The following is a 23162-nucleotide window of genomic DNA, read 5'->3' on the forward strand; positions in this document are numbered from 1 at the left end:
TCGTCTTCCATGTTAGGGAAGTTTTCTTCCAACAACTCTTGAATGTCTGTTTTCTCGTCTTCCATGTTAGGGAAGTTTTCTTCCAACAACTCTTGGACAGTATTTTTGATGGTTGTTTTGTCTCTTCCTGTTCTAGAACTCCTATCAAATGTAAGTTTTTGCTCTTGATAGTGCCCCATATAAATCTCAGACTTTCTTCAGATTTTTTTTTTAATTGTTCCTCTAGCAGATGAATATTGATTTTTCTTCAAACTCAGTAATTCGACCTTCCTTTGAGTCAGTGTGACTTTTTTGCCCTTTCAGTTGTTACCTATTTCTGAAGTTTTGGTGTTAATTTTCTGACTTTCTGACTTTTGTCTGGTTCCCGTTTAAAAAAAAATTTTTTTTGCATTTGTTTTGTCAATTTGTTTCCTGAATGTTTCTGTAGTTTTGTCTGATTTCCTCTGCTGTTTTCTCATTCTCTGAATCCGTTGAATGTGCCTATATAGCATTCTTTTGAATTCCTTATCGGGTAGTCCCCAAACCGTTTCTGGCATTACACTTTCTGATTCTGTCACTTGGTCACTTGTTTGAGGCACTCTTGTTCTTGTTGGTAAGCTATAATTGTTTTCTCTTTGAGACGTTCTGGTATATCGTATTCACATTTAATTAATGATTCTCTATTCATGTGTTCTCACCACCTGACTCCTGGTGGATGTGGTAGAAGCTGGCAGTGTGAACGAAGCTTGTTTTCTGTTCATTGTTTGCATGGTGTAGTTCAGGGCAGGTTCCCATGCTTCCAGAGTAGGGTACTGGGTACTGTGCCTGGCATCTGATCCCAGGCAGAGCAGAAGCTGTACAGGAAGGGGCACCACTGGCTGCTGGGTTGGCAAGAGTGGGGCTTGACCAGGACCCCGGCTGCCGGGAGGAACATAGGAACATAGGAGAACTGCCCCCAACTTCTAGCCAACCTCCAGCTCCGTCCTGTGCCCGCAGGCCACTGTAGATTGCTGCTTGCAAATTCTCAAGCTGGCTGGGCCACTCTGCCCGTTTTCCTTCTAACTGCTCCTGTTCAGCTTCCTCGTCCAGCGGGCACTCAGTCCTGTCCTCTGGATGCTCAGTGTTCTAGGATCATCCTGTGTATCTGTCTCACTCTGTCTCCCGTGTCTCTGTTGCAGAGGGTCGACTGAGTTTCTGCCTGCTCAGCCATCTTGCCTCGGAAGTTCAGTTTATGTTCTTCTTTTATATGAAACCTGAAACCTTTGACATCCAATGCATAGTTAGTTTATACTTGGAGCATGTCTTAATCTGGACCCGCCTCATGTCACACGCACAATAGCCGTATCTGTGGCTGGTGGCCACCATATTGGAGAACACACTTCTAGAACCCCAGGGTGGACCTGGTGTTGGCTCCAGAATGATTTGTTCAGGAAGGGCATCACTGAGGGCTGTCCAGAACTGGAGCCTATACCTGTGGATCTAAATCAAGAGTGATTACTGATTAGAACATTCTAGAGCGAGTGACTGAGTTGTCTGGTTCTAGATTATTCAGATAATTCTATAGCCATAGGGTGGAAATTTTATGCTTCTGGGACTAGGTTAGGGGATTCTAGAATTATGATCACAGCTGGTTGTGTCTAGACTATTCTGGTCGTTCTTAGAATGACAGGGTGTGGCTGAGTGTTCTCAGCTGAGGGGATTCTAGGGAAGGCCTACCAGACATTAGCATGAGTATGCATTTCTCCAATGCTGGAGTGGCAAATCTGGTTCTGAAGTGGCGGAGATTTCTAGAAGCCTTGGCTGAGTTCTGTGGTTTGAGACCTGGCAGAGAATTCTAGAAGCACGGGAGGAACCCGCTGGAGCTCTGACAGTGTGGAATTCTGTCCTGTGATCCTGGGCAGATTGAGAAGAATTCCAGAATACTGAGCATGATGGTCTAGTTCCAGAACCATCGAGTGGGCTTGCCTGTGGCTCTGGGATGTTGTGGCTTCTGGACAGAGGAGCAGAGCCATCTGGTGCTCGCCTGGTGATGGACATGTAGAAACGTGATGGAGTGCTAGATCCATGGTCTGGACGTCCTCAGAGACTTCTAGAACTGGGCACTTTGCCTGGGAAGCCTTGATCATGGACAGAGCTGACTTTAACATTGCAGATTGATGAAGGCAGAGCTGTTGGCCCGTAGTTCTAGGATAAGGAATCTTGTTGGGTGGTCCTAGAACTGGCTCTAGAATTCTATGCTTCTAGACTCCTTAGAGCCAAAATGCCAGCAGGTTGGACAGGGCCAGCTCCCATAGGCTGACCCCACGTCCACTGTTGCCCCCAGCACCCGGTCCCTGTGACCACGAAGACCTCTTAGACGGTGTCATATTCGGGGCCAAGTACTTAGGCTCAACCCAGCTGTTGTCCGAGCGGAACCCGCCCCCCAGCACCCGCATGGCCCAGGCCCAGGAAGCGATGGATCGCGTCAAGGTGAAGCCAGGGCTGGGTGGACAGGGTGGTGAGGGACCTGCAGGCAGATGGGTTGCATGTGGGTCCTGAACCCCCAGAGCCTGTGGGGTCTGCACCTCCCACCCCGCTGTCCACAGGCCCCTTCTGGGGAGACCCAGCCCATGACGGACGTGGACCTCTTTGTCTCCACCAAGCGGATCAAGGTTCTTACGACCGACTCCCAGGTACAGAGCCAGAGGCTGGCATCGGGCATGGGGGGCCCAGCTGAGGGAGAGGCCCGTAGCCCACCCAGCCTGGTCTCCCCCGACCCAGGAAGCCATGATGGACCACGCACTGCAGACCATCTCCTACATCGCTGACATCGGCAGCGTGCTGGTGCTCATGGCTCGGCGGAGGCTGGCCCGGCGGCCGGCTCCCCAGGACCACGACCGCCGGCTCTACAAGATGATCTGCCATGTTTTCCACTCAGAGGATGTAAGCAGCCAAGTGGGCAATCTTGGGGGCAGGAGTGACCCCACTTCTCCCGGAGGTCACCCTGGCTGTGACTGTCACCCCTGCTTCTTTCCCAGAATTCCTCAGAGCGGACAGCATCTCCCTAACCTTTCCCATCAGCCCCTGAGCAGCATGTTCTCACCCCTCCCATAAGCCTTTGGGCCTGACAGTCTATTCCCCTAGACTTTCCTGAGGACCCTAGGCCATCTCTCTCGCCTTCCCACCAAGCCCGGGGCCTCTCCGCCAGTTTCTCCCATAAGTCTCTGCTGCATGTGCTGTCTCCCCAGTGTCTCACATATCCCTGGACTGCCTCCTGGGATTCTTGGGGTGTCAGAGGATATGGGGTCCTGAGGAGGGCTGCCTGTCTCTCCCACAGGCCCAGCTCATTGCGCGGGCCATTGGACAGGCCTTCTCCGTGGCTTACAACCAGTTCCTGCAGGAAAGTGGTATCGATCCCAGTCAAGCGGCCACCAGGCAGAACCTGGGGGCCACAGGGCCTGGCCACCTCCACAATGGGGACCTGGATCACTTCTCCAACAGCGAGAACTGCCGGGAGGTGAGTGGGGCCAAGCCAGGTCGCTGCCCTCACCTAGCATGCCGCCACCCCTTGGACCCGCCTTCAGGCCACCTTTGTCCCCTACCAGGTGCAGGTCAAGAAGCGCCCAGGTGAGGGCCTGGGTGTGGCCCTGGTGGAATCGGGCTGGGGCTCCCTGTTGCCCACGGCTGTCATCGCCAACCTGCAGCGTGGGGGCCCCGCGGAGCGCTCAGGGGCCCTCAGCATCGGGGACCGCCTCACCGCCATCAATGGGGCCAGCCTGGTGGGGCTGCCCCTGACCGCCTGTGAGGCCGCCATCCGCGTGAGTCCTCCCTAGACTGCAGGCCCCAAATGACTCAGACCCAGAGGTCCTCCCCTGACTGACCTCGTCTCTCAGCCAGTTCTGCTCCCACAAGCCCCAGGGACAGATACCCTAACTCTTCCCACAAGCCCCCGGGGCCATACACCCCCTCCCTTCCCACTGTCCACTTAGGGAAACAGGCTGGAGAAAGGGAGTCACTGGTCCAGGGATACCTTGCTCATAACACAAGACGCCCACCACCTGGCTCTAAAGCCAGCGACTTTTCCTCTCTGCTCAAGCCTTACCCCTGATGACCCAGATGGGGAAACTGAGGCTCAAGGACAGGGAGGGACCCGCCAGGTCAGAGAGCGTGGTAGGCATTTGTGTTGCTGAGCGTGGGGAGAGTTAGGGGTGGGGGGTTGGCTTGACTATAAACCTGCCTTTAGCCTGCAGTCCCACCTAGGTTAAAAATCACAGGATCTCCAACTCAAGGCCACCTGACCCCAGAATCTGCCTTTCACCACGTTTCAAAGATCCTTCTAGATTCTAGACCTTTGATTTTAACCCTCCACTTGGCAGGGGGGTAAACTGAGGTGCAGGAGGGACCAAGTCCCTGGGCGCCTTGGCAGATGGGGCAGTTGTGCCTGACCCAACCCCTGTCCTGTAGGAGGTGAAACCGCAGACATCAGTGACCCTCAGCATCGTCCACTGTCCCCCAGTCACTACCGCCATCATCCGCCGGCCCCACACCCGTGAGCAGCTGGGCTTCTGCGTGGAGAACGGCATCGTGAGGCTGGGCCCAGGGAGCCGGGTGGGGGCTGGGTGACCCCAAGCACAGCCCCCTGAGCAGCGCTCTTGCCCCCAGATCTGCAGCCTCCTCCGAGGCGGCATCGCCGAGCGCGGAGGTGTCCGTGTGGGGCACCGCATCATCGAGATCAACGGGCAGAGCGTGGTGGCCATGCCACACGCCCGCATCATCGAGTTGCTCACCGAGGCACACAATGAGGTGCGTGGGGCTGGTGAGCTGAGGGCACCCTCCTGTAGGCTCCAGGCCAGCCCTGAGCTGCCGTCCTCCACTCTCCACCCAGGTCTACATCAAGACGATGCCTGCCGCCACCTACCGCCTGCTCACGGGCCAGGAACAGCCTGTGTACCTGTGAGACCCGCAGCTCCCTCACCCACCGCTGTGCCTTAGCTCTGCCGGCCCCAAGTCTCGTTGCCTCCGCGGTCCCTTGGGGCCAACCGGGGCCCACAGGATTCTCATCCCACGGGTATTTTCTATGTAACAAATTAAAAGTTTATCCACTGACAAAGTCAAATTGAGATTGGTGAAGCCAAGCAAGAAGTACCCCCCCTTCCCCTTCCTGGAAGCCACTAGAAGCCAATGCTGTGGAAATACTCTGTTTATTAGGTTGAGGGATGCAGACTCCAGGTTCTGTACAGGAAACTGGGTCCCAGCTCCAGGGACCAAGAGGGAGAGTGGGTGAGCCAGCAGTTCTGAGGGTTCACAGGTCAGTGGCCGGGCCCCAATCATAACCCTCTTCCTCAGAGGACTCCACGTCTCGGACTCGTGTAAACTTTTTCTTCAGGGCCTCCCGCTCATATGTCCTGGGGGTTGGAAATGGAGTAGAGGCTATGGCAGGGAGGGCATGGGACTTAAGTACCATGAACAGAGGCAGGCACTACATGAAACACCATGAGTGTGGACACAGAGGAAAAAGACTGGCTATCCAGGGACAGAGCCTCAACTCCTATACAGCCTTCAAAACCTCAGCACCAATGTCCCCTCGGCCAGAAAGCCTTCCCAATCCTCTCAGGATTCCTACTCACTTGATCCTGAGCACACAGGGCTCAGGATCTCTCCATCTGCCTCTTGTTTCCCCCACTAAACTATAGAAGCATCGTGAAGGTAGACTATAGACCTGGGTCTCTTCTCCACTCTGCAAAGTCTGGGAAAAAAAGGGTCAAGGGGCTTGGAGTACTGGGCTCTTACCGCATGCTGTCTTGTCGCCACTGACCATGAGGGCTCTGGCTGCCCACCTTTGGGGAGAGGGAGTCAGGAGGGTTAACAGTCTCCCCAAAACGACAATACATTTAGATGATCACCCCCATTGTCCCTTTGCCCCCAGGTAGTGCTACCCCCAGACTTTCTGCCCCACCACCCCTAACAGCAGGCCTCTAGTTTTAAATGAGTAGACAGACGTTGGGACAGAAGAGTTCCTTGGCACAGGTCACCAGACCTGTCACCAGAGAGGAAAGGGGTTTTTGTTGATAAAGCCCTTGAGAGCTGTCAGAAGGAACTTAGAACTGAGTTCATGTAAAGTGTTCAGAACCGCACTTACTCCCTAAGGAGGCTGCTGTGGACAGTTGAGCCCCTGGGGTGGGGTATAGTGCAGATTTACTCGTTTGTTATATTTTCCTAGTGGTGGCTTGTCAGGTCAGCTCTGGCTCATAGTGAGTGACCCTGTATAGGGTTTCCAAGGCAGTAAATCTTTACGGGAGCAGAAAGCCTTATCTTTCTCCCTCAGAGCAGCTCATAGATTCAAACAGCTGATCTTGCGGTTAGCAGCCCAACACGTAACCATACGCTGCTCCTAGAGTGAGCAGGAGACTATCGGGAGGAAGAGGCACCTGTTCCTTCAGAGAGCAGTGCTCTAGATGCTGGGGCAGCCTGGGGTATGGTATTGGCTGCGGTTGAGTTGACCCCGAATCAGGGTGACACGGGAGCACAATGAGATCAGACCGTTGTGATGCAGGTTGCCAGAACTTTCTTCCTAGGCTCTCTTAGTCTAGTGGCTCCACTGAAACCTGTTCACAAACCTCCACAAACAGACAGGTGGTGGCTGCCTATGAGGGACACTGGAGGGAAATCGAACCACTGGGCTCCTGCATGGAAGGTGAGAATTGTTCCACTGAGCCACCACGGCCTCCACCGCACAAATAGGTGCTGTTAAATCGACTCAGACGCATGGTGAGCCCATGTGTGTCAGAATAGACCCTGGCTCCGTGGGGCGGGCAGTGACTGGTTTCTTAAAATTAGATTGCCAGGTACCTCTGGGTAAACCTAAACTGTCAGCCTTGTGGTGAGCAGCTGGGGATGTTAACCATGTGCATGTGGGGAGGCTACCCCACATTGTTGGGATAGTTGTTTCAACCGAGTGACCCCATGAACTGACTCAGGGTTTCCAAGGCCTGCCTTCTGAGAGAGCAGTTTGCAACCACCCAGGGACTCGACCCTATAAGGAAAGCAAACACTGCCATCAAGTGGATTCGGATTCAGGGCGACCATATAGGACAGAGCAAAACTCTTCCCCAGTGTGCTGAGACAAAACCTTTATCAGAGCAAACAGCCTCATCTTTCTCCATAGAGCAGCTGGTGAACTTTGGTTTGCTCCTTACCCCACGATCAAAAAACCCCACCGAATCGATTCTGACTCACAGTGACCCTCTATAGGACAGAGTCGAACTGCTCTGTACGGTTTCTGACAGTATGAACCTTGACGGATACATACAGCCACATCTTTTTTCTACAGAGTTGGCTGGTGGGTTTGAACTGCCAACTCTGTAGTTATCAATTCTATGCTTAGCTCACATCACCACCAGGGCTACACACACACACACACACATTGTTAAGTGCTGGGGAGTCAGTTCCGACTCACTGCAACCCTGTATAGGGTTTCCAAGGAGCGGCTGGTGAGCTTGAAACGCTGGCCTTGCGGTTCTAAACAATCTTGCAGAGAAGCGCACACCAGGACTCCAAATATACTAAGTGCTAAGGAAACTTATTGGAGTTCTGCCATGACGCTATAAGATAAGCACTGGACTGCTAATTGCATGGTTAGCAGTTCAAACCCACTAGCTGCTCCTAGGAAATACACAGGGTCGCTGTGGATCGGGGCCAACTTGACAGCACTTACCAACAAATAAACCTTTAATTGTCAAATGCTCCAGGATGGGCACACAGTTCTTATAGTCATCCCACAATATTAAAGCCCATTAAGACCCACCCCTCCTGGAGTTGCCTATGACTGGTTCAAACAGCCATGTCATCATCTATCCGACACCCTGCAGAACACAGGCTTCCCCATGCATGCCCTCTGAACTGTAAGTGCCCCACCCCCCAGACCTGGTTACCTGGGCTCCCAGGTGGGCTGAGGATCTCCCATGGTCCCGTGGACTCTGGGGCTCGTCCAGCAGCACGGGCTCTGAGGATCGGGCCAGTGCAGGTACTGCTAGGGGCCTCTTGGCCACGTCCACGCGGGGCCCAGCCTCGCCGTCTGCGTACATCTCGCCGTCGGTGTATGCTTCACCGTCGGTGTATGCCTCACCATCAGTGTATCCCTCACCGTCAGTGTATCCCTCACCGTCTGTCTCATAGTCACTGTTGACGCGGCTGTCACAGCTGAGGTCGGCTGAGCTGTCAGCCAAGCCACGGAGAGGGAGGTCCAGGTTGTCCTCGGAGGAGCTGTCCACCTGAAGGATGGGAGGAGTGGCAGAGACATTGGAGCCGTTCCCCAGCCATGTCCATCCTTGGTTCCAAAACCAACTCTTGCTCTGTGACTCCAGCCTGCAGATTCCATCCCAAAGCCAACAAAGAGCCCCAAACTTCAACCCCAAGGTAAGGCTTGACACGCGCCCCAGGTAGAGACTGACCACTAACCCTTGATTCAAGACTTGGCCCCCAACCCTTGGGTTCAGGCCAAACCCAATTAAGAGTAACTCCACAGTTCAAGGCCCTGAGTTTGTCCCTGGACCCTAGTCTTAAAACAGACCAGAGACGGGTGGGGAAGAATCAAGAGAGATGGAGTGATAGATTCTCAGGTCTTGTTGGAAGAAGGGGTTCGTGGCAACCCAAAGTCCTCCAAGGGCAGATTTCTGCCCTTGAATCCATGGCTGGGTTTTGACTTGACACCAAACTGGCATTAACCGTAAGTGGAGCCTCGTAACTCTGAGCTGAGCCCCAATTCTTGACCCGGAACTGAGTTCCCCTAATTTGTCTGCCCCATGTACTAAGCTAAGACCCTAACTCTAGGTTGAACCTTGACCCTGATTGAGCCCTAATTCCTGGCTGACCCGCTGCCCACGCACCTGGTCCTCGGCTGTCCAGACGGGCTGCATCTGCTGCTCTCGGATGGCCGCCTTGAGCTCCTGGTACCAAGAGTCACTGGTGCCGTGCAGATGGATGGTGGCTGCAGGGAGGAACCGTCAGCCTGGCTGGGACTCTGCCCTCCTGCCGGCCCCAGCAGCCCCAGCTCCAGCCCTACCTGTAAAAAGGTGGTCACTATGCTTCTGCAGCTTCTGGGCCTGTGCGTAGAGGCGGCGGGAACTACGTCGCGAGGCAGGGGCCAGCCATTGCCGCAGAGCCTTGAGGGTCGAGCGGCTCTCCGGGACGAAGAAGACCACAATGGGGTAGTACTGCACGTAATTGAGACGCTCGATCGCCGAGGGCGTCACATCTAAGAGTGCGTGCTTGTCCTGGGCCAGCCAAGAAGGGAGAGATGGGAGTGATGATGGATGCAGGCACACCAGAGAGAGACAAAGAGTCTGAGGCCAGAGTGGACAGCGGCCTCTCACACCCACAGGCCAGCATGTCGGGAGACGAGGTCGGTGAAAGTTCAGGCTATGGCATCCTGGGCACTAGAGCCCCAGCCTCTACCCAAGGCCTGCTGGTGTGTGTCAGGATGGGCAGGCTCTCTCCCTCTCTGGGACCGTATGTCATAAAGCCTCTAAGAGGGGGAGCTATGGGAAATTGTGCTTTAGGGACATGGGGCAGGCACATAGGCCTCACGGTCTGACCCCACTTACATTCTCTGCAATCACCCGCACAGTGTCCAGTTTAATGATCTTCGAGGGGCTCTCAGTCCTCAACACGCTCTCTGTCAGGAAGAGGGATGACCAACAGCTTCAGCTACTCAGACACATAGCAACCTGCCTGTCCCTCCTCTGCTCAAGAACCCACCATTGTTCCCCATTGCCCTTAAGAGAAATCCTAACAGCCACAATAGCTCCCATGATCACCTGGGGCTGTGCTGTGTCCCTTTCTGACCTCAGCCTGTGAGGAGAAGACAGCTGTTACTGGCCATTGGTCATAGTTAAGTAGGATTCTGAGGGTGTATCCAGATAGAAAAGGAGCTCTGATAGTGTAGTGGTTACAAGTTGGGCTGCTAATCTCACAGTCAGCAGGAGAAAGATGAGGCTTTCTGCTCCCGTAAAGATTTACAGCCTTGGAAACCCTATACAGGGTTGCTACAAGTCGGAACCGACTCCACGGCACATAACCACCAACCACCACCATCCAAGTAGAAAAAGTGTCCAGATTGATTGGGGTTGTCTGGCCCAAGCATTGGAAAGAGGGCTGGCGGGCCCTATGCTGCCAAGTCTTCTCCTCCAAGTAGTATCAATCCCTGCCTTTTCATGAAGTTGCTCAGCCCCATGGGCTGACCTTCTCACCTGCGATTCCAAACTGCTCAGGCATCTCAGCAGCCAATTTTTGCATCGCAATATCTGCCACGGGTCCCAGGATCACCACCGGGCGTTTGAAGCCGGCTGAGGAGCAGAAGGAAGAGCAAAAACCATTTGCAGCAAAGATCACTAGAGTTTTGACTGACAACCACTTTGCCTTTGGGTTATGTAGTGTTGGCGAAGAAGATTGAATACGCCAAGGACCGGTAGAAGAACATACCAATCTGTCTTGGAAGTACAATCAGAACACTCCTTAGAAGTGAGTTGACAAGATTTCACCTCATGTACTGTGAACACGTTATTAGGAGGGACCAATAACTGTAGAAAGACATCATGCTTGGTGTACGGTAAAGGTCGGCAAAAACGAGGGAGACCTTCAATGAGATGGTTGGACACAGTGGTCGTAACAATGGACTCAAACACAGCAATGATTGTGAGGGTTTCTACATGGGGTCAGTAGAGGTCAGAGCTGACTTGACTGCAGTCTGGGTGGCATTGTATGATAAACACTGGACTTCTAAATCCAAGATCAACAGTTCAAAGTCACTAGCCACTCCATGAGAGAAAGGTAAGCGTTGTGTTCCCCATAAAGATGTATAGCCTTGTAGGGTCACTACGAGCTGAAAACATTTTTCAAAGGGCAGCCTGAGATGACAAAGTCAAGAATTATAATGAAATGTGCAAAGACCTTGAGTTAGAAAACCAAAGGGGAAGAACATGCTCAGCATTTCTCAAGCTGATGGGATTGAAAGAAAACATTCAAGCCTCAACTTGTAATATTGAAGGATTCTATGGGTAAAATATTGAGTGATGTAGGAAGCATCAAAAGAAGATGGAAGGAATACACAGAGTCATTGCCCCAAAAAGAAATGGTCGTTGTTCAACCATTTCAAGAGGTAGCAGATGATCAAGAGCCAATGGTACTAATGAAGAAGTCTAAGGTGCACTGAGGCATTGGTGAAAAACCAGGCTCCAGGGATTGATGGAATACAAAATGAAACATTGCAATAAACTGGAGGCACTCACTCATGTATGCCAAGAAATTTGTCTACTGACTGGAAGAGAGCCATATTTGTGCCCATTCCAAAGAGAGGTTGCCCAGTGGAATGCAGAAATCATCCAACAATACTATTAATATCACATGCAAGTAAAATTTTGCTGAAGATAACTCAAAAATGGCTGCAACATCACATCAACAGGGAATTGCCAAAAACTCAAGCCAAATTCAGAAGAGGATGTGGAACTAGGGATCTCACTGAAAGCAGAGAATAGCAGAACGATGTCTGCCTGTGTTTTCTTAACTATACAAAGGCTGTGTGGATCATGACAAACTATAGATAACGTTGCAAAGAATAAGTATTCTAGAATGCTTAATTGTCCTCATGAGGAACCTGTACGTAGACCAAAAGGCATTTGTTAGGACAGAATAAGGAGATACTAAATGGTTTAAAATCTGGAAGAGTATGCACCAGGGTTGTATTTTTTCACCTTACTTATTCAGTCTATATGCTGAGCAAATAATCCAAGAAGCTGGATTATATGAAGAAGAACGTGGCATCAGGATTGGAGGAACACTCATTAACAACCTGCGTATGCAGATGATACAACCTTACTTGCTGAAAGTGAAGAGGACTTAAAATACTGATGAAGATCAAAGACTACCTCCATGTAAAGAAAACAAAAATCCTCACAACTGAACCAATAAATAACATTATGATAAATGGAGAAAAGATTGAAGATGTCAAAGACTTTCATTTTGCTTGAATCCATAATCAACACTCATGAAAGCAGCAGTTAAGAAATCAAATGATGTATTATTGCATTAGGCAAATTTGCTGCACAAGACCTCTTTAAAGTGTTCAAGAGCAAAGATATCAGTTTGAGAACTAAGGTGCACCTAACCAAGACATGGTATTTTCAATCACCTCATATGCATGTATGGCACTGTGGGTTAATGTGCTGGACTGTAGGGTTGGTTTGAACCACAAGGTCGGCAGTTCAAGCTCACCAGTCACTCCTCAGAAACCCTATACAGGGTCGCTATGAGTCAGAAATGACTTGACAGCATGTAACAATAACAACATATACATGTGAAAGTTTGGAAAATGAACAAGAAAGATTATAGAAGAATTGATGTATTTAAGTGTTGGAGAAGAATACTGAAAGTACCATGGACGGCCAGAAGAACAAACAAATCTGTGTTGGAAGAAGTACAGCCAGAATGTTCCTTAGGCGGCAGGATGACCAGACTGGAGGGTTTTTTTTTTTGTGTGTGTGTGTGTGTGTGTTGTTGTTTTTTTTCTTTAACCATAACACAGCAAGGCTAAATACTACATCTCCCAGCACCCCTTGCAACTAGCTGTGGTCATGTGACTAAATTTTGGCCAGGTGGGATGCAAGCTGAATTGATGTATGCAATTCTGGAGTACATTCTTTAAGGGAATGCAGCCCTGCCAGCCTTGTTTCTCCTTCCCTCTCCTTGTGAATGTGGGTGAACCGTCTAGGGCCATGAAGACAGGACAGGAAAACAAGATGTTCCAAGCCAAAGTCCAGAAAAGCACCAGGTCAGTGTACTCCTCACACTAGAATAGTTTCTTAAAAAATAAATTTAGTTTATGTTGCTGTTATTTTGGATCTCTGTTAAAGCAACTGAACTTACTTAACATCAGCCCATGGGCACAGTCCGGCCCACATTGTTTTTGTAAATAAAGTTTTATTGGTACACAGTCATGTCCATTTGTTTACATAGTGTCTATGGAGTCCAGGTAAGGAGCTCTGGTAGCAGAGTGGTTACGAATTGGACTGCGAACCACAAGGTCAGCAGTTCGAAACTACCAGCTGTTCCGCGGGAGAAAGATGAGGCGTTCTGCTCCCATAAAGATTTACAGCCTCGGAAACCCTGTACAGGGTCGCTATGAGTAGGAACCAATGACGGCACAGAGCCACCATGGAGTCCAGGTGTGCCACTGGGTCAATGTGCCAGACTGCAAAGCCATTTGAACTGCAAGATCGGCGGTTCAAACTCACCAGCTGCTCCTCGGAAACCCTGTACAGGGTCGCTATGGGTCGGAATCGACTCAACGGCACTTAACAACAACAACAAAGGCTACTTTCTGATGGATTTGATTACCACAGAGGCTACCTGGATCACAAAACCTAAAATAGTTACAGTTTGGCCCTTTATAGGAAAAGTCTGTCAACCCTGGACTAACGGATCAACCTTTTCACTGATGAGGAACTAGGTAGGGAGAGTATCAAGATGGGAAGGGAAGGAAGTGGGCATTGTAAGGGTAGATATAAATAGAGAAAAAAACATACAAAACTTCTCCTGGTACAAAACGGGAGATGCTCCCCTGCCCTTGTTTTTAAAACACTGACTTTAAACAACTTGTCGATGGAAATTCTTTCTAGGCCTCTTTTTAAATGTATATAAATCCTTCCAGAAGGCTAAACAAACGTCTTGCCAGTTTTACAACCAAAGAATGAATACGATCTCCCCCAGACCTGGGACCCATTCCTTGAAATGTTATCATCCACTGCTACCAAGTTGGCTCTGACCCTGTACAGAGCTTCTGAAGCTGTAAATCTTTACAGGAGCAGAAAGCCTTATCTTTCTCCAATGAGTGGCTGGTGGGTTTGAACTGCCGACCTTGCGATTAGCAATCCAGTTCTTATCCTAAAACGTACTCCAAAATTCAGAAGGGTGGAGGGGGGAAAGAAGGAACGGAAACAGGAGACACAGGGAGGAAGTGGGATACTTAATATGTAGGGGCAGGGCATGGGGGGGTGGATTGTCATCAGCGAGATGAGACACAACAGGTGTGAATTATTGAATGGAAAGTTGAGGCTTTACTTTGTAAACCTTCACCCAATTCACAATAATTAGTTAAAAACAGATAGCACCTCCTCCCATCCTGGTCTCTCAGGTTCTGTGGGGGGTGGCTAAGAACCTACTTTCAAAGAGCACCTTACTCCAAGTTACAAAACGACCTCATTTTACACGGTGTCATAGTCATTGGTGATGTATGATAAGCACTGGACACCAAGGTCCGTTTGAACCATAAGGTCGGCAGTTCAAATTCACCAGCTGCTCCTTGAAAACCCTAGACAGGGGAGGGTCGTTATGAGTTGAAACTGACTTGCTGGCGTTTAACGAGTCCATGGGGTTTCTGAGACTGAATTTTTACAGAAGATAGCCTCATTGTTCTCCCGAGAAACAGCTTGTGGGTTTGAACCGCTGACCTTGCAGTTCGCAGCCTGACACTTAACCCATCGCACCACCTGAGCTCCATTCTTTCATTGTTGTTGTTGTTGTTGTTAAGTGTCATCGAGTTGGTTCCAACCCATAGTGACCCTGTCAGCAGCTGGACAATTGACACACACAAGGGGCCTACTCCAAGTTCAGGCATAAACCTTGGTGATATTGTGGGTTCGATTCCAGAACATCACAATGAATTGTTTTGTTCCCCAGGTTTACTGCCGCTGCCATTGCATGCCAAGTCGGTTCTGATTCCTAGTGACCCTGTGTAGGGTTCCCAAGGCTGTAAATCTTCATGGGAGCAGAAAGTCTCACCTTTCTTCCACAGTGACTGGTGAATTCAAACTGCTGACCTTGAGGTTAGCAGTCCAACACATAACCCACTACGCTACCTACCAAGGCTCTTTGTTTCCCAGGGCTTATAAAAGTCATGTTTACCTTATCCTGTTGTCTAAGAAGCGTGCAACAGCATCTTGAAAAAACTTGAAATATGGTTGTTAAGTGCCGTCGAGTCGATTCCAACCCATAGCGACCCTGGATAGGGTTTCCGAGGAGCAGCTGGTGAGCTTGAACCGCTAACCTTGCAGTTCAAACAGCTTTGCAGTGTGATGCATTAACCCACAGCACCACACAAAGACTCCCACTGTTGTTAGTGGGTCCTATTGCCTCTCAGGTAGAATATATCTAAATCTGAAATTATTATCTTGGTTAAGATCCACTTTCTCAATTAGCATTACTTCCCTCCAGTTCTCAAACTTAACACTACCGTTGAACTCTTCTTTTATGTTTCTCATGTTGCCAAATTGCATTGACTTTACTTATTAATTCTTAGGTAATTTACTAATAAATATAATTGATTATTTTTAAAAAGAAGAAAGAAAACCCTATAGGGCGCAGTAGTTGCTTTCCATTGTGCATAGGATCTCCAGTTAACATCAGCAGTTACCCAGGCCCCTCTGGGCACCTGGCCCTTCTCCTTTTCCTTATTTCTTTAAGCCTTTCTTTTCTTGGTCTCTTACAAACTGGATACATCGCGATTTCATTTCATCACGTCCATTGGTAGAAAGTAAATGCCGTGGCTTCTGTATTTTTTAAGCTTGACATTGGGGGCAGCAGCCGGAAGAACTGCATTCTAGAGCTTTGAATATTAACCTGCTCTGTCCTGGGGATCTGCTATCCCACCCCTTTTGCAGATTTCTCTTTAAGGCCTTGGCACCTGGTGTTTAATCCTTCTTCCCTGAGACTATTATCAAGAGCTTAATCTCTTCCCTTCCTGAAAACCAGAGGAGATTGTTTTCTTTCTCCCACACTCTCAGGACTCCACGGCACATAACGACAACAACAACAACACTCTCAGGTAAAGAAACCTAAGTGCTGAATTTTGTGTGTCTGTATTATTGGTATTATTTCATTGTGGCAAAATGCACATGACATCAAATTGACCATCTTAACTGTACAATTAATTACCGCTTAATTAAGCTTAACCGCTTAATTTAAAGCGTACAATTCAGTGGTACCCACTACCAGCATCACCTAGGTCCAGAATACATTCATGGTCTCAACAGTTGCTCCCTGTCGCCCTCTCCCAATGAACCCCTCAGTACAGGGACCCTGTACAGGGTTTCTGAGGCTGTAAATCTTTATAGGAGCAGAAAGTCTCATCTTTCTCATGAGGAGTGACTGGTGGGTCTGAACTGCCGACTTTGCAGTTAGCAGTCCAATGCTTATCCTACAGCACCAGCATGGCTTCCTCATAATCACTTGGCAACTACTAATCTACTTCCGGTCTCTCTGGATGTACTTATTCTAGACACCTCATACTCTTAGAATCAGATAATACTTCTATGATTGACACATATCTGTCAGCGTGGTGTCTTGTGGTGACGAACGTGTTGCTGAGATGCTGGGAGCTATGGCACTGAGAGTGTTTGGTGCCACCCCCTTGAATGTATCCCCCATTCCCACTGTTGTGTTGGGTGTGGCGGCTGCTGGCCACATGTGGATGTGAAAACATTGAAATGCAGCAGGTCCCAATTCATGTGTGCTCCCGGGATAAAACACACCCCAATCCCATCTCTGAGACTGAGCACATTAAAAAACAGGAAATGCCACTGATGAGAATCTTTTCATGGATTGTCCATTGGAATCATAGGGTTGACATGTTTTGTGGCTGTTGTGTGTCATCAAGTCAGTTCCGACTCAGTGACTCTATGGGGTTCTGAGGCTACAATTGTTTATGAGAGCAGAAAGCCTCATCCTTATCCCTCAAGCAACTGGTGAGTTTAAACTGCCGACGTTGTGGTTAGCAGTCCAGTGGTTACCCTACAGCGCCACCAAGGCTCCTAGAATTTCTTCCCTTGAAATACCAACACGGAGTCCCCAAAATTCATAGTCCCAACCAAAACTGTTCAATAGAGACTGAATTTACAAACAGAAAAGAGACAGAATATTCCTCAAACTGTCGCACAGATTGACAAAACAGATCACCAAAATTAACCTCAATGACTCTGAAGTTAATTCACTTCTGCAGATGATGCATGAGAAAAGTTCATGGAAAATGTCCACGATCTTTTCATTCAATCTTTCCATGAACCTTTTCAAGCCTCCTTGTATGTGGCTCACATTGTATTTCTACTGGAAATGATAATTAGTTCCAAGGAATAAAACCCTTCTCTATCTCTCTGTTCCCTAAAATAACCCTAGGTGCCCGTTTTCTGTGGAAGAAGAGATGTAAGGATACAGTGTTTGGAGACAGGGTGTAGGTAAACACATGGGTAGTTTTCAGCATTGAAGGGAAGTCCCCAGGAGGTGTAAATGGCTAATTTGTGCTCACTGCTAACGGAAAGGTTGGAAGTTCAAGTCTACCCAGAGGCAACTTAGAATAAAGTTGTTTTTTAAAAAAATCTACTTCCAAAATCTCTATCACTAGAAATGCTATGGAGCATTACAACACTTTTCCCAACAGCTAAAGGGTGGAGCTCTGGTAGCATAGTGGTTATGAATCGGGCTGCAAACCTCAAGGTCAGCAGTTCAAAACTACCAGCTGTTCCGCGGGAGAAAGATGAGGCTTTCCACTCCCATAAAGATTTACAGCCTCGGAAACCCGGTGCAGGGTTGCTATGAGTCGGAACCGGCTCCACGGCACATAACAACAACAAAAGGTGAAACCAACAAAACGTCTATCCACAGATGAATGGTCCGTCCACCCCACGGAATACTCCTCAGCTCTAAAGAGTACCAAAGTGTGGATGCCACAGTGTGGATGAATCTTGGGCACGTGATATGGAGCAAAATCTGTCAGTCCCCAGAGGACAAAGACTGTCTGAACCCACCTCTATGCAATAAACCAACAGATAGAAACCAAACATGACTCGTGTTAACCAGGGGAGGGAGGGAGGAAGAGTCGTTGTCTGGGGGCTAGGTTGACGCTCATGATGGTAGAAATCATTAGGAAAAGAAGGATGAGAATATTATCGAGTTGTACCCGGAGAAACTGATGAGTTGGTGAAGGTTTTGATGTGCACGTTTTCATCATGGAAGTAATAAAGATGCTATATAGAACAGCTCCACGCTGGTTCATGGGTAGGAATGGACTCTTGTTTGGGGAGCTTTTCAGTTTTTTAAGGGGTGTGGCTGGCTAGGAGGATATCCTCTTCCAGGCCAATGCATTTATTTGTTCAACAAGTACAATCTGCAAGGGAGCCCTGGTGTGGCACTGCGGGTTAATGTGATAGACTACAGGGTCAGCAGTACAAACGCATCAGCCGCTCTTTGAAAACCCTATACAGAAAGGGTCCCTGTGAGTCAGAACTGACTCAACAGCACTTAACAGTAACAACATCAGCAAGGAGTTCTGGTGGGGAATGGTTAAGTGCTCAGCTGCTAATCCGAAGGTGAATGGTAATTCAAACCCAGCAGCCTCTCCTCAGGAGAAACAGGCAGTGGACTTCTGTCAAGATTTACAGCCTTGGAACCCCCCTGGGGCAGCTCTACTCTGTCCTAGCGAGCTGCTAGGAGTCAGAATCAATGGGAAGGCTACGGGCACTTTTTTCTTCTTCTGTTGGTCCACACTCCATCAGTGTGCCATACTGTGGTGGCTAATGTGTTGTTGTGAATGTGAAGCTGGAAGCTGATGTGTTTCACATACCAGAAGAGTCACCTGTGGTGGATGGATTTCAGTGGTTTCCAAACTGAGACTAGGAAGAAAGGCCTGGTGATCTGCCTCTAAAAAACCTGCCACTGAAAACTCTATAGAACACAGTTCTACTCTGACAACAATGGGTAGTCACTGGCAAGGGATTATGGGGATTGTAGTTTTTAAAGATCCCAGGTGGCCCAGGACTTCCTTTCTGAGGACCCCCTACACCCTTGTTTTTGTGCCGGGCCCTACCTTCTCGCAGCACCACTCGCTCATAGGGCGGGTAGTGACCCTGCTTGGTCAGAGCTGACAGGTCCTCGCGGCTCTGGTGGGTGGTCTTCTTGGCTCCACGACGAAGACCCCGCAGCCGCCAGAATTCTCCTCTTGCGTTGGAACTGGCCGAAGAGCCGGGCCCGACCCCCACAGCCCTCTGGGCAGCCTCCAGACTGGCCAGCTGCTCTGCCCTAAGGAGGAGAGAGGCCTATTAGATGCTGTGGCCTACACAGTGCTGGTCCCCACAAATGCCCACATCCTAGTCTCTGGAACCTGTGACTTCCGGTATTTTCCATGACAATAGGCTTTGCAGGTGTGATTAAGGTGGGGATTCTGAGATGGCAAATGGTCCCTGACCGCTGGGTTGTTAATTGCCTTGGGTCCGTTCCCATTCATAGCGACCATGTGTAGAGTTCCCAAGAGTGCCTGGTGGGTTTGAACTGCCAACTTTTCAGTTACCAGTCTAGTGCTCATCCTACAGCGCCATGTGGTTGTTGTTAAGTGCCGTCGAATTGGTTCTGAGTCATAACAACCCCATATAGGGTTTCCTAGGAGCAGCTGATAGGTTTGAACTACAGGCCTTGTGGTTCGCAGTCCAGTTCTGATCCTACAGCGCCATATTAGGACTCAATGGCCAGATGGGCTCAATATAATGACCATCACAGTACCCCCATGTGTTACAAAGCAGAACGGCCCCAGAACAGATTCCTAGGCAGTGCAAACAGCTTGCACTCTGTGGTGTACGTAAGGAATGTGGTGGCTCTGTAGGAAAAGCATTGGACTACAAACCACAAGGTCAGTGGTTCGAGCCCACAAGTCTCTCTGTGGGAGAAAGAGGAGACTTTCTGCTCCCCCAGAGATTTATAGTTTCAGAAACCCCATACAAGGTCACTATGAGTCAGAAACAATTTGCTAGCACTTAACAACAACAATAGGAATCCTGGTGTGGTGCTGTGGGTTAATGCGCCAGACTGCAAAGCCATTTGAACTGCAAGGTCGGCAGTTCAAGCTCACCAGCTGCTCCTCGGAAACCCTACACAGGGTCGCTATGGGTCAGAACCGACTCAACGGCACTTCACAACAACAACAAATGGTGTAAATGAAGAATAGTATTTATACCAGGACCTGTCAGAAGAACAAACAAATCTGTGTTGGAAGCAGTACAGCCAGAATATTCCTTAGAAGGGAGGAAGGTGAGACTTTGTCTTATGCACTTTGGACACGTTGTCAGGAGGGACCAGTCCCTGGAGAAGGACATCATGCTTGGTAAAATAGAGGGTCAGTGAAAAAGAGGAAGAACCCCTACGAGACAGATTGTCACAGTAACAACAAAACAGGCTCAAACATAACAATTGTAAGGATGGTGCAGGACTGGACAGTGCTTGGTTCTGCTGTACGTAGGGTCAGTCAGAACTGACCTGACTGCGCATAACAACAACACTAATCTACATGTGGGTGGCACTGAGGAAGAAAGGTCTGGCTGTCTGCTTCTGAAAGGTCACCATATGGAGTATGGTTCTACTCTGCACTTGTGGGGTGCTGCATTAGAATGGATTCAACAGTAACAAGATGGTGGCATCCATTAACACAGCCATCAGAGACTCAGGCAAGTGCCGACTGTATGCAGCCTGGGCCCTTGGCACGCCTCCCTATTGGTGTTGCGAAATATTGATACTGTGCCCCTTCCCACTGGGGAACCTCTGAGTGGGGAGGCCGGTAGGGCAGAGGCAGGCGTGGCACCCACCCACCTGCTCTGGTTGGGAATGGTCCCTCGCTCCTGCTCCTGGAGGTCCCGACCCATGCGGGCTGCTAGCCAGTGGCCCCCTCGGGTATGGCTCTGCCCGGAGCCTGGGTACAATGTATCCACCACGTGGAAGACATCGCCACGCGTGAAGCCCAGGCCATGTGGGGGACTGGGCTCCATCTCGAAGTGGGTTCGTATGTAGAAGGAATCACCCACACGGGACTGCACCATCTTCTGGAAGACTGCAGGGAACAGAGGAAAGCCATGTGAGCCACCCTTTACTGGCGGGCTTCACCTGCCCCCAGGGACCACCATGGGGACACACTGGGGTCTGAGAGCTAGGGGCAGGGATGGACAGAAGGTACACATTCCAGTGCTCACCACTGGGCCGCCAGGGTAGGGACTTTCTGGCTAGGACACATATACACATGCACATAGGGCATATCCAAACACATGTGCACACACAGTATCTCCACATACATGTGCACACACCTACACATGGATACATGTTCACATGCACAGACATGTGACGTGCATATACCTGTACACATACATTGACACGGTGTGTGCATATGCACATAGACACACATGCATGCTCATTATGTTCACATACATGTGGACACAAGTACACAGATACGCACAGTCATTCACATATATATAGACGCGTGTACACGTGGTACGTGTGTATACAAGGATTGTGCACAAGTGCAGGCATGTGTACATAGTACAGATACATAAGCACGCAGTACACATGCACATTGCACGGAGGTGTGCATACATGCATGTAACACTGTATGTGCACATACATGTATGTGCACGCACACCGACATACACTACTGTGCACATGGTACATTGTACACACACACCAACAGGTCCACACATACAAGTTACACACAATACATGCACACATGTGTATCCACACACACGTGTCTGCACACACACAGTCATACATGTGCATGTCCAGAGGCACATGCACACACAACACACACACATGCCAGTCCACGTGCATAGATGCACACAGTGCACACTCACTGTCATGCTTCCGCTGCATCACTAGTTCCACCTCCTCGCCTGGGGGCAGTCCCAGCAGGAACTGCACAGCCTCCTCCCTCGTCAGGTTCCGGAAGGGCATGTCATTCACCTGCCAGGAAGGGGGTGCCAGGAAGGGACGTAGTACCAGGTAGTACCCCAGCTGGGCATCCCAGACTTTCGTCAGGACAAAGCCTATCCCAGTTGTTCCCCAGTATCCTGGGGGGCGGGGAGGGTAGTTGTGATGTCGTCACCTTATGATAGCAATACATTGAGGGCAGCTCCCACATCAAGGCTGTGACCCAGAAAACAAGGTCATGACCCAGACAGCAAGGTCGTGACCCAGACAAGCTATTGACTCTGAATACAATAAGGACATGACCCAGACAGCAAGATTGTGACCTAGACTACAGCAAGGTCATGACTCTAACAAGAGAATGACCTACAATAAAACAAGGTCGTGACCTTGACAACAAGCTGGTGACCCAGGTCATGAGGAGAGGTTACAGCGCAGAAATGACCACGGACTGAGGACACAGAGACAGGGAGTCAGTAAGATACTTGCGCACAGCAGACATGGACACCCCCCAGCTCACCTGCAGGATCTGGTCCCCCTCCTGGATGCCCTGCCCATCAGCCGCACTGCCCGCCTGCACCCCTGACACGAAGATGCCCACGTCGTTGCCCCCAGCCAGCCGCAGCCCAATGTTGGCCCCCTTGGTGAAGAAGACCACCCGTGCATCAGGACTATACCTGTGATAGCAGGAGATGGGTCAGACAGACAGGCTAAGGGGGCTGCTTTCCCAGGCCTCCGTTTCCCAGCCAGCCCCACAAGGTGGTCCCAGGGTAACACAGTAAGTTGGGAAGGAAGTAAAAATGTGGATGCCTTGGGTTTAGGGGGTACGTACCCATGATCCCTTATGTTCTGGCCACTGGGTACCCGGTAGATGTCATAGCTGGTTTCTTGGGGAGAGTCTGGAAGAGAAAAGACTGTTTTGTTCCTAATCCCACAGGCTCAGCTGAATCTCCACACTTTTGCTTTGGGGGTATGTCCATTTGTCTGGTCTCTGGTAGCCAGCTGGTCCAGATATTGCTGTGAATGTATTTAACAAGAGATGTGATTAACAGAGAAATCCGTTGACGTGAATAAAGTGGATCATCCTCCACAATGTGGGTGGGCATGATCCAATCAGGTAAAGGCTGTTCGAGCAAAAACAGGGTTCCAGAAGAAAGAATTGTGCCTCCAGACTGAAGCGCAGAAACCCTGTCACTTTCCAATCTGCTGTCTGACCTAGGGATTTTGGACTTTTCAGACCCTTAAAATAAATCTCTGTGTGTGTATATGTGTGTGAATACACACTTTTTCTATACATACACACACATTGTTGGAGTCCTGGTGTGGCACTGTGGCTAATGCATCAGACTGAAAAGTTGTTTGATATGCAAGGTTGGTGGTTCAAGCTCACCACTTGCTCTTTGGAAACCCTTTACAGGGTCAGTATG

General features: G+C 49.7%; 2 protein-coding genes across 3 annotated transcripts in view; one reads left to right on the plus strand and one right to left on the minus strand.

Annotated features, from left to right (window-relative positions):
- Positions 1–4915, plus strand: part of APBA3 (amyloid beta (A4) precursor protein-binding, family A, member 3) — a 7798-nt gene extending 2883 nt beyond the window's left edge. Inside the window, exons 3-10 of the mRNA XM_006868944.1 lie at positions 2303–2448; positions 2565–2651; positions 2740–2901; positions 3296–3475; positions 3564–3776; positions 4423–4542; positions 4621–4761; positions 4844–4915. Coding sequence (XP_006869006.1) covers positions 2303–2448; positions 2565–2651; positions 2740–2901; positions 3296–3475; positions 3564–3776; positions 4423–4542; positions 4621–4761; positions 4844–4915 — 1121 coding nt within the window. The remainder of the gene's footprint in view (positions 1–2302; positions 2449–2564; positions 2652–2739; positions 2902–3295; positions 3476–3563; positions 3777–4422; positions 4543–4620; positions 4762–4843) is intronic.
- Positions 4916–5260: 345 nt separating this feature from the next.
- Positions 5261–23162, minus strand: part of TJP3 (tight junction protein 3) — a 38113-nt gene continuing 20211 nt past the window's right edge. For both annotated transcript variants that reach the window (XM_006868946.1, XM_006868945.1), the window contains 13 exons: positions 22568–22634; positions 22256–22412; positions 21663–21771; positions 20635–20872; positions 18866–19077; positions 10206–10301; positions 9561–9631; positions 9020–9230; positions 8844–8944; positions 8079–8228; positions 7890–8024; positions 5749–5795; positions 5261–5363 (listed from right to left, as the gene is read on the minus strand). In XM_006868946.1, the coding sequence (XP_006869008.1) occupies positions 5261–5363; positions 5749–5795; positions 7890–8024; positions 8079–8228; positions 8844–8944; positions 9020–9230; positions 9561–9631; positions 10206–10301; positions 18866–19077; positions 20635–20872; positions 21663–21771; positions 22256–22412; positions 22568–22634 (1697 nt within the window). The remainder of the gene's footprint in view (positions 5364–5748; positions 5796–7889; positions 8025–8078; positions 8229–8843; positions 8945–9019; positions 9231–9560; positions 9632–10205; positions 10302–18865; positions 19078–20634; positions 20873–21662; positions 21772–22255; positions 22413–22567; positions 22635–23162) is intronic.

The sequence above is a fragment of the Chrysochloris asiatica genome, unplaced genomic scaffold (genome assembly GCF_000296735.1).
Source record: "Chrysochloris asiatica unplaced genomic scaffold, ChrAsi1.0 scaffold00125, whole genome shotgun sequence".
Classification (NCBI taxonomy): domain Eukaryota; kingdom Metazoa; phylum Chordata; class Mammalia; order Afrosoricida; family Chrysochloridae; genus Chrysochloris; species Chrysochloris asiatica.